At 45.0% G+C, this 16,051-nt stretch overlaps 3 protein-coding genes across 3 annotated transcripts; all 3 read right to left on the reverse strand.

Moving 5' to 3' along the window:
• Window positions 1-666: 666 nt before the first annotated feature.
• On the reverse strand, window positions 667-4,277 carry LOC307231700 (ATP-dependent lipid A-core flippase-like; the record flags this gene model as incomplete). Its single annotated transcript, XM_080002487.1, has 3 exons — window positions 667-906; window positions 1,040-1,176; window positions 4,076-4,277. 3 exons carry the CDS (start codon window positions 4,275-4,277, stop codon window positions 715-717), a joined length of 531 nt encoding a protein of 176 aa, XP_079858613.1. The 3' UTR covers window positions 667-714.
• Window positions 4,278-5,718: 1,441 nt separating this feature from the next.
• LOC307231780 (antigen peptide transporter 2-like) lies at window positions 5,719-13,339 on the reverse strand (the record flags this gene model as incomplete). Its single annotated transcript, XM_080002609.1, has 11 exons — window positions 5,719-6,043; window positions 6,197-6,333; window positions 6,955-7,114; window positions 8,118-8,291; window positions 8,706-8,894; window positions 9,305-9,433; window positions 9,645-9,842; window positions 10,563-10,768; window positions 11,443-11,573; window positions 11,776-11,890; window positions 12,847-13,339. 11 exons carry the CDS (start codon window positions 13,337-13,339, stop codon window positions 5,852-5,854), a joined length of 2,124 nt encoding a protein of 707 aa, XP_079858735.1. The 3' UTR covers window positions 5,719-5,851.
• An 865-nt stretch (window positions 13,340-14,204) lies between these two features.
• LOC307231865 (proteasome subunit beta type-9-like) lies at window positions 14,205-15,783 on the reverse strand (the record flags this gene model as incomplete). Its single annotated transcript, XM_080002734.1, has 4 exons — window positions 15,576-15,783; window positions 15,254-15,321; window positions 14,565-14,689; window positions 14,205-14,332 (listed from the first exon to the last, which is right to left on the reverse strand). Exons 1-4 carry the CDS (start codon window positions 15,624-15,626, stop codon window positions 14,205-14,207), a joined length of 372 nt encoding a protein of 123 aa, XP_079858860.1. The 5' UTR covers window positions 15,627-15,783.
• Window positions 15,784-16,051: the final 268 nt, after the last annotated feature.

The following is a 16,051-nucleotide window of genomic DNA, read 5'->3' on the forward strand; positions in this document are numbered from 1 at the left end:
AGACTTCAAATCTTAACAGATGTTGAAAATGTGAGAGACCCCAGAGTGACGACAGATCACCACACATTTAACAGTTTTGTTCCTAGTGTGTGGGGAGCAACAGGTTCTTTTCATGAACAACGCAATCTCCTAATCTCGCGAAGACGCACAAGATGGACTTTGCTCCTGATTGTCAGAAGGAAGGGGAATGGAGGCTTTATTGTCTTTATTTGATTACAATTTAGAATTTATACGATCGCATATCACTCAACTGTTGGCTTCCTCACACTGGCGCCCGTTAGAATTTAGGATTTACTTTTCGCCTTAAATACATTGTCTGTCCGTCTGTCCGTCTGTCCATCTGTCTACCTTTTAGTCCTTCATTTGTGCACTCCAAACGTATGCATCTTTAAGCAAATATATATATATATATATATATAAAACATATATAACATAAAAAATACATGTTTCCATAACAACATCAGGTTCTGAAACTTCGTTAGTCTTCGTTTAATTTAGAAAATCCATAAGCTGAAGCTTGCTATTCATGATTTTGGATCCTGCAGCAGGTGCTTATCATAATATTTCCTTGTTGTCTCAAAAAAAGAAAAACGAGTTCTACAAACTATAAGACTGAGCAAACAATGTTCAGTATTTACAGGACACTGCAGCCGCAGAGTCGGTGTGGAATGCACGGCATGACTCCACCACGATGACAGATCATCGCTGTGCGCTTCACTCGGCGAAGAGCTTCTCCCTCAGTTTGTAGTAAGTCCCTTTCAGTTCCATCAGCTCGGCGTCAGTCCCTTGTTCCTGAACCTTCCCCCCTCCAATCACAACGATGTGATCCGCCCTCTCCACGGTCTTCATCCGATGAGCGATGACCAGCAGGGTCTGGTCAGGATCGGTGGTCAGGGCCTGCTGGACCTGCACCAAGGAGAGAACACTTATTTACCATGATCGCGCAAGCCTAGCAACTACCCCGGACCACCCTGGACCATCATGGTCAACCCTGGACCACCATGGTCAACCCTGGACTGCAGTGGACCAATGTTTGTACCTTGTTCTCGCTGTCGGTGTCCAGTGAGCTGGTGATCTCGTCCAGAATGAGGACTTTAGGTTTTCTGACCAGGGCTCTGGCTATGGCTATCCGTTGCTTCTCACTGTTGGCCAGCTGACCTCCACCCTCCCCCACCTCTGAAGGATGGATGATACAGAACCATAAGTCACACACAGAGGCTGGACGCACTCTAGGCCTGGACAATATTCATCTTAAAGTATAAATAATAGTATATAATATTGCTAATACCTCATTATGTATTCAAAATCCAATGTTAAAGAGCAATTACAATATAGTTCCAACCTCAATATCAGACCAAATCATTCCAGAGGTAAGTAGTGGTTTGACCTGTCTGTTTGTAAAGTCCATGTTAAATCCTCTGTGATGTGGACTCCCAGGTACTTGAAGCTGCTCACCCTGTCGACAGAAGTCCCATTAATGACCAAAGGCGCGTGCGTCCTCGGTTGTTATCCCCTCCTAAAGTCCACAATCAGCTCCTTAGTTTTGCTGACGTTCAGGTGTAGGCTGTTGTCCTGGCACCAGAGTGACAGGTCAGCCACCTCCTCGCGGTAGGCCTTCTCATCGCTGTCGGTGATCAGGCCCACGACAACGGTGTCGTCAGCAAACTTGATGATGGTGTTGGAGCTGGACCTGGCCACACAGTCATGTGTGTACAGGGAGTACAGTAGGAGGCTGAGGACGCAGCCCTGGGGGGATCCTGTGTTCAGGGTGAGGGAGCTGGACATGTGCTTCCCCACCCTGACCACCTGGGGGCGGGCTGTGAGGAAGTCCAGGATCCAGGCACACAGTGACATGTTCAGTACTAACTCCTGCAGCTTGACAGCCAGTCTGGTGGGGACTATAGTATTGAAAGCTGAACTATAATCAATGAACAGCAATCTCACATAGGCCCCCTTCCGGCCATCAAGGTGCGTGAGCGTGGTGTGCAGTACCTGGGAAACTCCGTCATCCATGGATCTGTTCTGCTGGTACGCGAACTGCAGCGGGTCCAAGGTGCAGGGGAGGGAGGCGCAGATACAATCCTTAATCAGCCTCTCGAAAAGCTTCAAGACCACCAAGGTGAGGGCCACCGGACGGTAGTCATTCAGGCAGGAGTGGCCATCTTTGAGACAGGAGCGACGGTGGAGATTTTGCCGCAGGCATCAATACACAGGGTCCAATCAACATGCACTACACTCTTCTGTTGTTCAGTTTAAATAAACTTGAAGAATGATAAGAATTAAGAATAAAGAATTACGATCTTTCCTGGATGACCAGTGCGGACACAAAAGAAAAGGTTGGTTCCTCCAATCTTTCTAAGATCTTCCTGCAGTGGGAAAATGTCTTATTTTAAAGTGTATGGTTTCCTGGGTTTGGTAAAACGTAGCACGAGTTACAGTTCTCCAAGTTTCCTTTAAACGCAGGCCCGGCTCAAGCCGTCTGTCTAGATTTCGTACTTGTGAGGGGCTGGAGGGGAATGAGTTACGAAAAACCCGCTCCAGAAACAAATGAAATTAGAGTTAATTAACTCACAATTTCTTACTAATTTCTGCTCCAAATGTAGATCGATATTTATCAAATCCGAGCCACAAGACATTTGAAATGTACTGGTTCTAAAGAGACTTCAACCATGTCTGTGTGTGCTATGGTTGTCGTGTTCCAGACACTTTAAGCCTGAAAAAAGCCAAGATTAAAAATAAAATAACGAACTGGAAATTATAGATAATAAAATAATAATAATAATATTAATAATAATATTAATAATAATAATAATAATAATAATTATTATTATTATTATTATTATTATTATTATTTTAATAACGATAATAAACATTTTCGCAACAGTTCTTATTAGTAGTATTATAATAGAAGTATTAATAATAAAACAGTAGAGTATAACAAATAAAGATTAAAAAAAAGAAAAACATTATAGTAAATATAAAATAATAATGTCATAAAAATATTAATAAAATAATAATAATAATAATAATAATAATAATAATAATAACAATCATAATCATAATCATAATTCTCGGTATATTGCACAAAATGGCAGTGAAGACCACAACATTCAGATAAGTTTGCCATGGCGGCCAGGACGCACCAAAACCTGCCAACACTAACACATGAACCGTTTCCAATAAGTCACGTGGTTTTCTGGCAAAACAACGGAGCCACCCGCAGCCTCAGGTGGCGCTGGTTCTCCACCCTCCACCACCACGTTTCTTTCACTAGAACCACGTCGATAAAACCACGTCTATTTCACTAGAACCACGTCTATAGAACCATGTCTTGTCACTAGAACCACGTCTATAGAACCACGTCTATTTCACTAGAACCTTGACTATTTCACTAGAACCACGTCTATTTCACTAGAAACACATCTATAGAACCATGTCTTGTCACTAGAACCTCGACTATTTCACTAGAACCACGTCTATTTCACTGGAATTGTCTATTTGACTGGATTACAGTGCCATCACACAGCCATAGGCTCAGCCTGTTCTGTACAGGCACAATGATTAATAGTGAAAGACAAATGGGTCAGTGGCCAAATGTGCAACAAGTTGTGATTCCTTGATATGAAAGAGGCAGAGAATCATTATTATAGAGAGAACGTCGCTCTTAAATAGCAGGAGCCTGTTCTGTTCCTCCACTATGTTTTATTCCCACCTCTTGTGTTCTGCTCATGTTTGAAGGCCTTTCACATGAACTGTGTGCAGAGCCATCTCCCCAAAAGCCCAACAGCGGTCAGCACGTCACATGAGCAGTTGTTACCAAACGCCCCAAAGGAAAGTGCAAGAAGGTGCCTGGCTGCTTTCCAGCTTGGCAGCATCGAGTGGCAGCGAGTTATTCAATAACACTGCACACACACACACACACACACACACACACACACACACACACACACACACACACACACACACACACACATACACACACACACACACACGCTGTAGGGGAGGTGAAGAGGTGAATCTTGGGAAGGAGACCGAAGGCATTGGCTGTAACCATAGCGACTGGACCCTAACATACTCGTCACTCGACACCTGATGGCCGTGCTTTTCTGCCGTCGTGGCATGTCCGACTCCACCGTCCGCCATCTTGTGCTGCACCGTGAAGCTCTCAGCGTAAAGTGGGCGGGGCACCAGCATCTGCGTTTCCTCGTTCTCTTGTGCCTCCTCCAGGATGCAGGCTGACACAGTAACAACACTCGGCTCAGCTGCTCAGACGACATCGTGCCTTTCCAAACACGTTCCCAAAGGGTGCGGAGAAAGACTCTGTCCTATGACGCAAATGACTGATAATGTTGCTTAAATGGGGAACAAAAAGCACCAAGACATGTTTTGATGAATCCCCCATCCCATTAGGTAGATTGTTAGACATCACAACATGGCGGCCAATGTCTCCTGGACTGCCTCTCAAGCCGACAGGGGGTGTTGGTGTTTTGACAATGTTGTGGCAGATAGCGTGATAGTGTCTTTGGTATGATCCGGGCAGGGTTCCAGGAGGCATCGCCCAAACAACACACCTGGGACTTTCCAGGGCAGGTTATTGTTCATGGGACAACAACAAAAACCCAACCCCCATGGAGTACGAGCGGCAGAATGTATTCAAGTCACTTGTACAACGCACGGAAATTAGAATTCCTGTAGAGTTTGTGTGTACACATTCAATATGAATAGTACTAAAACGTATTCAAAGTACATAGATATAGTCCTTCACAAACCTTTTTTAATAAATAGAACGAAATGAAGAATAAAAATAATTTTAAAAACAGTCAACTATTACTTGTTTTACTTTAGGATGTAGCCAGTTACTACCATGAACATAACTTCCAAAAATGACATATATGGAACTCCTCCATAAAGGAGATCAATGTGGAAATGAACACCTACTGTACTGCCTTTGCCGGATGTTTTAGTTGCAGCAATGTTACGAATTCCTTGTAGGGTCCATTTTAGGGTTTAGGAGCCGCGTGTACCTTATATATTTACCTTTTATTTAGTGTTTTTTTTCTGTGCTATGGGTCTACTGTACATGTAGAACAATAAAAAAACATTTTACTAATTGAGTAGAGCCAGGCCCACACGACAAGACTTCGACAAATCTTAACAGATGTTGAAAATGTGAGAGACCCCAGACTGACAACATATCACCACACATTTAACAGTTTCGTTCCTAGTGTGTGGAGAGCAACAGATTCTGTTCATGAACAACACAATATCCTAATCTTGCGAAGACCCACAAGATGGACTTTGCTCCTGATTGTCAGAAGGAAGGGGAATGGAGGCTTTATTGTCTTTATTTGATTACAATTTAGAATTAATACGATTGCATATCACTCAACTGTTGGCTTCCTCACACTGGTGCCCGTTAGAATTTAGTATTTACTTTTCGCCTTAAATACATTGCCTGTCCGTCTATCCGTCTGTCCATCTGTCTACCTTTCAGTCCTTCATTTGTGCACTCCAAACGTATGCATCTTTAAGCAAATATATATATATATATATATAAAACATATATAACATAAAAAATACATGTTTCCATAACAACATCAGGTTCTGAAACTTCGTTAGTCTCCGTTTAAATTAGAAAATCCATAAGCTGAAACTTGCTATTCATGATTTTGGATCCTGCAGCAGGTGCTTATCATAATATTTCCTTGTTGTCTCAAAAAAAGAAAAACGAGTTCTACAAACTATAAGACTGAGCAAACAATGTTCAGTATTTACAGGACACTGCAGCCGCAGAGTCGGTGTGGAATGCACGGCATGACTCCACCACGATGACAGATCATCGCTGTGAGCTTCACTCGGCGAAGAGCTTCTCCCTCAGTTTGTAGTAAGTCCCTTTCAGTTCCATCAGCTCGGCGTCAGTCCCTTGTTCCTGAACCTTCCCCCCTCCAATCACAACGATGTGATCCGCCCTCTCCACGGTCTTCAGCCGATGAGCGATGACCAGCAGTGTCTGGTCGGGATCGGTGGTCAGGGCCTGCTGGACCTGCACCAAAGAGAGAACACTTATTTACCATGATCGCGCAAGCCTAGCAACTACCCCGGACCACCCTGGACCATCATGGTCAACCCTGGACCATCATGGTCAACCCGGGACCACCATGGTCAACCATGGACTACAGTGGACCAATGTTTGTACCTTGTTCTCGCTGTCGGTGTCCAGTGAGCTGGTGATCTCGTCCAGAATGAGGACTTTAGGTTTTCTGACCAGGGCTCTGGCTATGGCTATCCGCTGCTTCTCACTGTTGGCCAGCTGACCTCCACCCTCCCCCACCTCTGAAGGATGGATGATACAGAACCATAAGTCACACACAGAGGCTGGACGCACTCTAGGCCTGGACAATATTCATCTTAAAGTATAAATAATAGTATATAATATTGCTAATACCTCATTATGTATTCAAAATCCAATGTTAAAGAGCAATTACAATATAGTTTCAACCTCAATATCAGACCAAATCATTCCAGAGGTAAGTAGTGGTTTGACCTTCTCCATCTCTAAAAGCTTGAGAAACTCAAATAAACCCCCCCACCCCGAAAATTTTGTATATGTTTATTTTTATTTTTTATATGTGCCCCCAATTTCTCAGTGGTGAAAAAAGTATTCATATCTTACACTCAAATAGGAGTATAAAGACTCAAAGGAAAAAATACTCAAAAACCTGTGTTAAACATTTTGCTCAAGTAAAAGTATTTAAAGTACTTGATACTAAATGACCCAGGTAACAGAAGTTTAAAGTACTATTTAACAACGTAACGTGGCGTACACACACAATCCATCCTTGATGTATTCACCTCTATTAATTGCGCTAAAGGTGATGATGTCCATTCAGTAAGACAAAGGACAGTTAAGTAGACTACATACAGTGTGTTTAAAGGTGCAGTCATATTGTCTACCTGTGTCGTAGCCGCTCTCCAATTGGATGATGAAGTCGTGGGCGTTGGCTCGGCGTGCCGCTTCCTGGATATCCTCCAAAGAGCATTCAGCGAGGCCGTAGGCTATGTTGTCTCTGACAGAGCCAGAGAACAGGACGGGCTCCTGGCTCACCAGGGCTATCTGTCAAAGCAGCAAGCAGCATCAATCAATCAGTGTCGGGGAAGTTAGTTCCATTCTGTTCCACTGTGCCGTTACACATCTTCCACGGTCGACGCTTCATTCAAGCTTTTGATGAAAGCGACGCTAAAATGTGTGTAAAGGGGGCGTTTCACTTTATTTCCCTTCCCGTATGTTTCCACCAATCATATCGCTGGGGGCGGGGCTCTGTTAGCAGCCATTACATGGAACGAGTCCAAACTGGAAACAACCCGACGAGCGAAAGCAGAACAATAACATGCTGATTGGAACGTGACCTGATGACCAGGGACGAACAACCCTTTTAGGAAGGAGCGCTGGCATCCCAGATTACTCCTTCGCTCATAGCGAACACCAACCGGGCCGGCACCGATAACTTTGACTTTTCCCCGTTGCCGGCGGAAAGACGAGCAACAACATCCTGTCCGGACACCAACGTTCTCAGACGAAGGTTTCCAACGTTCAACGCTGTGTAGAACGGCGACAGAAATACACTTATTAGAATCCTCATCTGTCAGCTCCATCTGGTCACTGGCCAAGGAGTTTCCCTTTGCTGCCATATCCCTGCCACGCTCAACACGGAAACGGGGCGGGGCTTAAAACCTACGACGAGATTCATCTTTTTGTAACGGCGGTGACATCATTTCCAATTGGAGTAGGGAGGTTTTGGCGCATCCATGTTTTTAACAAACCTCATGAACCGTAATCCCTCTCTGACGTCTCGCCGTGGGAGTTAAAGCCGCAGCGTATCTTGATACATGTGAAGTTTGGGTTTGGTCGTTGTGCTTCACTTCCCTGCGACGCACGCTTTGATGAACAAAGGCGTAGATAAACAGCAGGTCAAACACGTGACCTCAAAATCCTCTTTGGAAAACAGTAACGGGGTTCAACACTAATGCGAGGGTTGAACCCATAAGATTTTACACCACATTCACTTCATTTGACTTCAAGCGCGGCAGAAACCTCCTTCTTTAGCTCGGGTCCCAACCTTCCTGTGGAGAAAGCGGTGCTCGTAGGATTTCAGCGGCTGTCCGTCCAGCAGGATCTCCCCGCGCTGCGGCTCGTAGAACCTCTCCAGCAGGCGGGCGCAGGTGCTCTTTCCCTCTCCGGACGGTCCCACCAGGGCCGTCATCTTCCCTGGCCTCAGCTCCAGACTCAAGTCCTGACACAAGGAAACGTTCATTTTGCCACGGAATGTGAGAGCCTTTATGATCTTAGCCTTCTGATTCTAAGGTACAAAGCAAAGGTGGCTGTTTGATTTTAACGGGGTTGAAACCCCACCTGCTCCCAACTTTACATACATATACCCGTCAGGTCCTGCCGTCATTCAGGCGTCTTAGCTTTCGCCACACGCCACCTCCCCAGTCTCCATCTCTCGCTCCCTCTCTCCTTTTTTCCCTTCCCTTAGGAACCACCAGGCGATCCCAAGGCGCGGCTGAGCTCCCGACGCCCTGAAGACTCTTTTCCCCGTCCCGAGTCATGGCTCCCCAGTCTCTAAACCTTCCACTCTCCTTTGTTCTGTGTTCCTACACAAGTCAGAGCTGACACGTACACGGATGCTCCGCCGGAGACCCACCTGCAGCACCGCTCTGTCGGGATGCGAGGGGTAGGAGAAGGTGAGGCCCCGGAACAGCACACGTCCCGCCAGGCCGGCGGGGGACAGGGTGCCCCGGGGGCCCAGCCGGGGCTCTCGGTCCAGGTACTCAAACACCTTCCCTGCAGCGCCCACCGAGTTCAGCATGTCACCAAAGATGTAGATCAGTGTCTGGAGAGGAAGCCAGAGGCCGCTTGATCAACTGTGAACATCAATAGTGATAATAATAATGATAAGAACCTTCAACAATGTTCAAACCAATGATTCCCAACCTTTTTCATTTGAAGGACACTCATTATGACACGTATTAGGCCACGGACCCCATTTGATAAGATTTAGTCTCTGGGGCCTCAATCTGAGAAGATTTTTATTTTTATATATGATTTAATGTCTCTACTCTAGTCTGGTGATGTTGAACTATTAATCATTCTGCTGGAGATCCCCTGGGAGCTCTTGAAGGACACCTGTTGAGAATCACTGGTTTAACATATATATACTGTGTATATATATATATATATATATATATATATATATATACTGTATATACTGTATGTGTTCCATATATACAGCAGCTAGCTAACCCTGATGTTGTCCCCCAGGTTGGTCTGGTAGAGTATGAAGGACAACAAGCTTCCAGTGGTCATCTGACCCCTTTGGATGAACAACCGGCCATAGTGTAGCACAGCCACCTGCATACACAGCTCAGACAGCTACACACACACACACACACACACACACACACACACACACACACACACACACACACAAACACACACACACACACACACACACACACACACACACACACACACACACACAGATGAACAAAAACAAACAACAACTCATCTCGGTCACAGTAAAGACAGTAATACAATCTCCTCATCATGGAAAAACAAAACTAAACAGCAGCAAAGTTCTCACCCTCCGTGCGAGCAGGTAGACGGCTCTGACGGTGTCGCGCTTGGCCTTCAGGCTGTGCGTGTCCATCAGCCGGTCGGCATAGCGACGGGCTTCGCCGCGCCCCGTGTTGAAGCTCCGTACCACCCTGATGCCGGACACCGTCTCATTGGCAGCGTCGTTGGCCCGCGCCATGGAGTCATGCACGGCCGTGGACAGTCTCTGGAAGTAGTTGAGTGATTGATACTTAAGTTCATCTTTTTTTTTATAGCAGTAACGTGTGAATTTATTTAGTTAAAAAATCCCTAATTTTATCCTTTTTTAGTTGGCCATTTTTAACAAAACAGTCGGTCAATGTATTTTGCGTTATGCATGTGCTCCTCTACATGCTGTTCCACTGTTGGTGGCGGGGTCCACCTTTCCGCTCCAGAAAGCACTGATGTGGTGAAGGCTCTGATCCATTTGATGAAGCAGTGTAGTTTGTGCTCAGAAACTGTGGATCTGGATGGACATTCATGAAGAAGAGCGGCACCCTCCCTTTCAAACATCTCCCCACGGAAAAAAGCCAAGACGAGGATGAACTCAGATGGTAGAAAATAAAAGTGTTTTTGGATGGAATTCTGGGAGTAACCCACGACAAGGCCAAGCCATCTTATGGATTTGACATTTTACGAGAATGTCCACTATAACCACCACACGTAGGGGGCAGTAGCTCAGGAGGAGGAGCAGGTCCTTCTTCCTGCTTGCCTGCTGTAGTGTCCTTGAGCAAGACACTTAACCCCTAACTGCTCCTGATGTCTGCGTCCATCAGCGTATGAATAATTGTCGGTCGCTTTGGACAAAAGCATCTGCTAAATGATGTAAAAATAACACACTTCAGTAGCTCAACGTGTCCTTTCAACTACATCGGGGAAAACAAGTAAACGTTGGTTTTACAAATACCTGGTAGTGTGTGTCGTAGAGCTTCTGTATCAAGCCTGTGACGGGCGTCTCCATCAGCACCAGGAGGGTGAGCTTCCAGGAGAGGCTGGTCATCAGGGAGATCATGCCCAGCGTCTTAATCAGCGTCCTGAGCAGGACGTTGACGTTCAAAGCCACCGTGCGGCTCATCAGGGTGGTGTCTCTGGACAGCCTGCACGTGAGCTCACCTGCACGGAGGAGCCGCTGTTACGCAACAGAGTAGATACTGCTCTGCCTGATGCAGCAGGACGGCTACTACTCCATTCTATCAGAGCTCTATGAAGCTCCACACCATAACAGCCTATAATGTAATAACAGCCGAGATAATAGTGTTATTATAGGGCTGTGGCGTATTACCTGTTCCAACCATCCTCCACCTACTTTTCCGCACGTGGAGGGTTGATGACGACGCTGCATAGAAACTTTCACTGACGTCTTTCCCTCGCAGTTCATTGGGGGATACGGTCGCCAGCGCAGTGGGCAGTGTTTCCAAACAGAACTATGGTGTTTCGCTGGATGTAGTCGTAGTGGTACTTTTTGCACACAATTTGATGCATGGTATGGTTTTGGACATGCAAAACGCAAATTCTATGTACTCAATCATATCCATAAAATCATGAATATTTATTTGAAATATCACTTCATTGAGTGAAATGAACAGCCAGTGTGGAAAATGAATGACCAGTTGGGCACTGGACTTTGTTGAGTCATCTTAATTGTATTTCATGCCCCTCTGTTTCGTTACGTTCCACCCTATCATGAGGCTCCACATGAAGACATTTTCTGGATGAACAGTCTTTGCGTTGCAAGCCGCAAGTTTCAACGATACCGTACCTTCCAGCGTGTTTCGGGGGAGACGCACCTGTTTTAATGGCCTCAAAGAAAGCAATCTCCTGATTGACCAGAGCCCCAAAAAGCTTGACCTTAATTCTGCACGTGAAGCTGCTGATTGCACAGAGGAAGAGACCCCCTCTGCAGCCTGCACAGAAGGAGCTGCACACACACACACACACACACACACACACACACACACACACACACACACACACACACACACACACACACGTGGATACAGGCATACATTGACAAATGGACATATGCCCAAATGTATAAATATATTCTCATAAATAAAATGCAAGGAGTGTGAAAGGTGAAAGAATTAAAGGATAAAGACGTGAACATTTCATTTCCGTACCTTCCCAGCGAGTAGAGGCCCATGAAGAGTATCGCTGAGAGGAATTCATTGGACTGGTACTCGCTGCCCAGGATGTCGATGACCTTGCCCGTGTAGATGGGGATGGACATCTCGCCTGGACACAGTCACACAGACCCATCCTCAATGTCATCGTCATCATCATTATTGTGTTGTCAAAATGTTAATGTTCTTCTTTGTCAATGTTCATGTAAAAACATCTTAACATAAAAACAAAATATACAGAATAAAATAAACACGTACAGGTACTCCTCACTTAACCACCAAGTTCAGTTCCTAAGACCAGGTCGTTAAGAGAATTGGTCGATAAGCGAGTAAGGGAGGTTATTTCATAGTAGTGTATATAGTATGTATAGTGTATATAGTATGTATAGTGTATATAGTATGTATAGTGTATATAGTATGTATAGTGTATATAGTATGTATAGTGTATATAGTATAGTGTCATTATCGTGTTATTTCATGGTAAGGGGGCCTGGTGATTGCGAACGCTTGTGTAGTGAATATTAACAGACTGCGGGAATGAGACTGAGAACGGAGATGAGAGGATATCTATATAGTATATATAGTATATATAGTATATATAGTATATATAGCATATATAGTGTATATAGTGTATATAGTGTATATAGTATATATAGTATATATAGTATATATAGCATATATAGCGTATATAGTGTATACAGTGTATACAGTATATATAGTATATATAGTATATATAGTATATATAGCATATATAGTGTATATAGTGTATATAGTGTATATAGTATATATAGTATATATAGTAGAGTATATAAAGGGTGATGAGATACTTGGTATTGTACAATACCGAGAGGTCATGGAGCTGGTCATAAGAATGTACGTTAACCAGGTAGGTCGTTAAGAGAGGAGTACCTGTACTGACGGGGAAGGTGGACCCCACCACCAACTATGAAAAAAGCGAGTAGAGAAGCACATACACAATGCAAACGCACTGAATGACTGTTCCTTATAAAGTTCCAGCAAAATAATATCGCGGATTACAACTTTGACAAAGCGCGTCCACATACTTACACAGCACGGAGAGCGAGAGGAAGACGAAGGCCCCGAGTAGGTACAAGAAGTCGGGCTTGTACAAGCGGAGGACCCTGACAAACAGCACCCTCGCCTTCTGGTTCCTCTCCTCCCCGGTGGCTCCGTCCTCTCGTCCCGGGAGCGTCAGCTCCCAGAACAGCGCCGCGGCCGCACACGCTGCGCCGCCGGTCAGCCAAGCGCGCCAGCCCCCGCACACCAAGCGCCCGTTTCCCGGCTCGTCACCGCCGCCGCGCAGCAGCCGGTGCCCGGTCTCATACACCGGGACGAGGAGGGCGTGAGCCGCCAGGAAGCGCAGCAGCGCCGGCCGGGGACGATCCCACGCCAGCCGAGCGACGGAGAGCAGCGACGCGCACCGGAGACACGCACCGAGCCAGAGGAGCGCCACGCCGCGCGGCTGCTCCCCGGACCCCAGAGCGTGGAACAGGGACACGTCCACGCAGAGCGCCGCGGCCGAAGCAGCTGTTTTACACATGAATGATGTTGTGGATGTGGACATTTCTCCGAAGGGACGGATGATCCGGTCGCCGGGTTCTTCTCCTCTTCGTATGAAGGCGTTTTACTTTCAGTTTCATCCTCAGCCATCCCGAGTTTCCCCGAAACGAGCAAGTTAAAAGATGTGAGGCCCGCAGGACGTGTCCACCGTTCACACACAGACCATAATCATAATAAAGATGACATATGTCTACTTTTAGAAATTGGCAAAGGATTCATTTATTGTGCGTCATATTAGTTTGCCCGTAAAGTAATTAATCAATATTATGTATATTATGACATCATCATGATTAATACTGAGGCTGTAGTCGTCAATACAAGTAGTCAACTGTTATAATGTCCTGGAAGATTTTAATATGCAATGAAGCAAATTGAGACAGTGAAACAAGTTGCATTTGCTTTATTTTTTTATTTATTTTCTCCTAAAACTCAAACAACCATCAACCATGCATGGTCATTGTGATTAGAACATATTTGAATGATGGCAAATTTAAGCAGAGACTGCTAATAGACATATTAACAGCACCTGTCAAAACTAACTCTGTAAATCTGTTGTTCATTAAATATTTTTCTTATTCTTTATAATAACACTGAGTTTATATTTTGTACTCCAGAATATTTGGCAAATGGCAGAATAATGACATCAAATAATGAATTGACAATCATTTTGATCCAAATTGAGCTCACCCATAACAAATATATGGATCCAGACCAGCAGTGTTTTTCCCTCATTATTTGAGACATTATTTGTCTTACCTGCTGCTAAGAGAGACTGCACCATAACTAGAAACACATACAGAATTAGTTTTATGCTGCAGTGCTTTAGAAAAGTCTTCAAAACAATCTCATTCATCATAAAAGGAAGGCAAGTCATTTCCCAGAATGACTTTCTCCTCTGCGCCGTCTTTATCGATGGTTACGATGTAGGCCACGCCTCCACTGGATCCATCACGGCTCATTGCAAGAGACAGTGCTAAAGAGAGCGAAAGAGGAAGGTCAGTGAAGGTTCTTACAGAAGAGAAGGAGATCAACGCCATCCTTCCTATAAAACACAACACGCACGACAGCTCAACGTGATCCTGTCGCAGTGAAACACAACGGGAAGGAAATGAAAACTCTCAAATGGCTGTGAAGCACCAACTCCCAAAGGAAGCCTGCGGCGGTGCGCGGGCGTCCTTCCTGTGTTGTGTGTCCGTGTCTCTTACTGTTGAGGACGAAGCGCTGACACGCCTCTCTGCTCATTCCTTTACGGAACTCTGCGTCCACAAAGCCGTAGACGTAGAAGCTGCCGGAGCCGCCCACCGCAAAGGGCTGCCGTGTCAGCAGGCCACTCAGGGTGGCAAACACCTGACAGGGGGCCAAGAGGGGAGAGACAGACAGACAGACATGCAGACAGACAGAGAGACAGACATGCAGACAGACAGACAGACAGAGAGACATGCAGACACACAGACAGACGGTCAGACATGCAGACACAGACATGCAGACAGACAGACAGACAGACAGACATGCAGACAGACAGAGAGATAGACAGACATGCAGACAAACAGATAAACATGAAGACAGACAGACAGATGGATGGATAAACACAAGCACATACACACACACGCACATACACACGCAGACTATTGTGTTAGCACTCACACACACGCACACACACACACACACACACACACACACACACACATACACACAGACACACACACACACACACACACACACACACATTCCTCTATTACGACACACACACATACACACAAAAGCACATACACACACACACGCACAGACACTACTATGCTACCAAACACAAGCACACACACACGTTCCTATATTACCACTCACACACATAAACACGCACGCACACGCACATAAACACTCGCACGCACGCACTTACCCCGCGGACACTCTAGAATCCGAGCCCAGCACAACTCCCCCATCGAACTCTATGGCAATGATGGTCGTCTACAAGAAGAAAACAAAGATTACAAGGAATAAAGTCAGGTGTAAGCGTTGGTGTTTTATATCCCATGTGATTCGTAAAGGTTTAATTCATGAAGAGGAGTTGAAATACATGCGGGTCTACCGCGACATGCATCATCATAAAAAATAAAAGTAATAATAATAATAATAATAATAATAATAATAAAATAAAAGCTTTATCCTCACGTCAGACAGATGTTTGTCCAGGAAATGAAACACGCATTAAATGTTCTTACTCCAGTTTTAACTTCTTCGCTCATCCATTCCGGCTCCGGTTCCTCTAACATGGTGATGGCAGACTGCAAACGTTCATTCAGGGAAGTTCCACCTCAGAGTTAAAGCTGCTGTTGTTTCAACACCAACAAGAAAAGCACCGTCACTTCTTTCCAAACCTTGTGTCTTTATTGTCACCTTTAAAGCGCTGGACTCCAGGAGGGAGGCTTGTCTTCTCTGCTCAAACCCAAAGTGACAGTGACTCTGTTCCTTGTGCTCGAACACTATAAGAAATATAAAAGGCATCGAGCTTTAAGAGATATAGAAATCCAGCCCCTTCTCACAAAAACGGAACAAAGGATAAATACAAATAATCGAATCATATTTTTAATTATAATTGTATTATTTGTATTTTTTTTTTAAACTATTAACTATTTTTTATAAACTTCACTAATGAGGCGATGTTTACTGTTTATATGAGCACTTTCTGCCAGCAAGG

This window comes from Zeus faber (assembly GCF_960531495.2).
Source record: "Zeus faber genome assembly, chromosome: 1".
NCBI classification, from domain to species: Eukaryota; Metazoa; Chordata; class Actinopteri; order Zeiformes; family Zeidae; genus Zeus; species Zeus faber.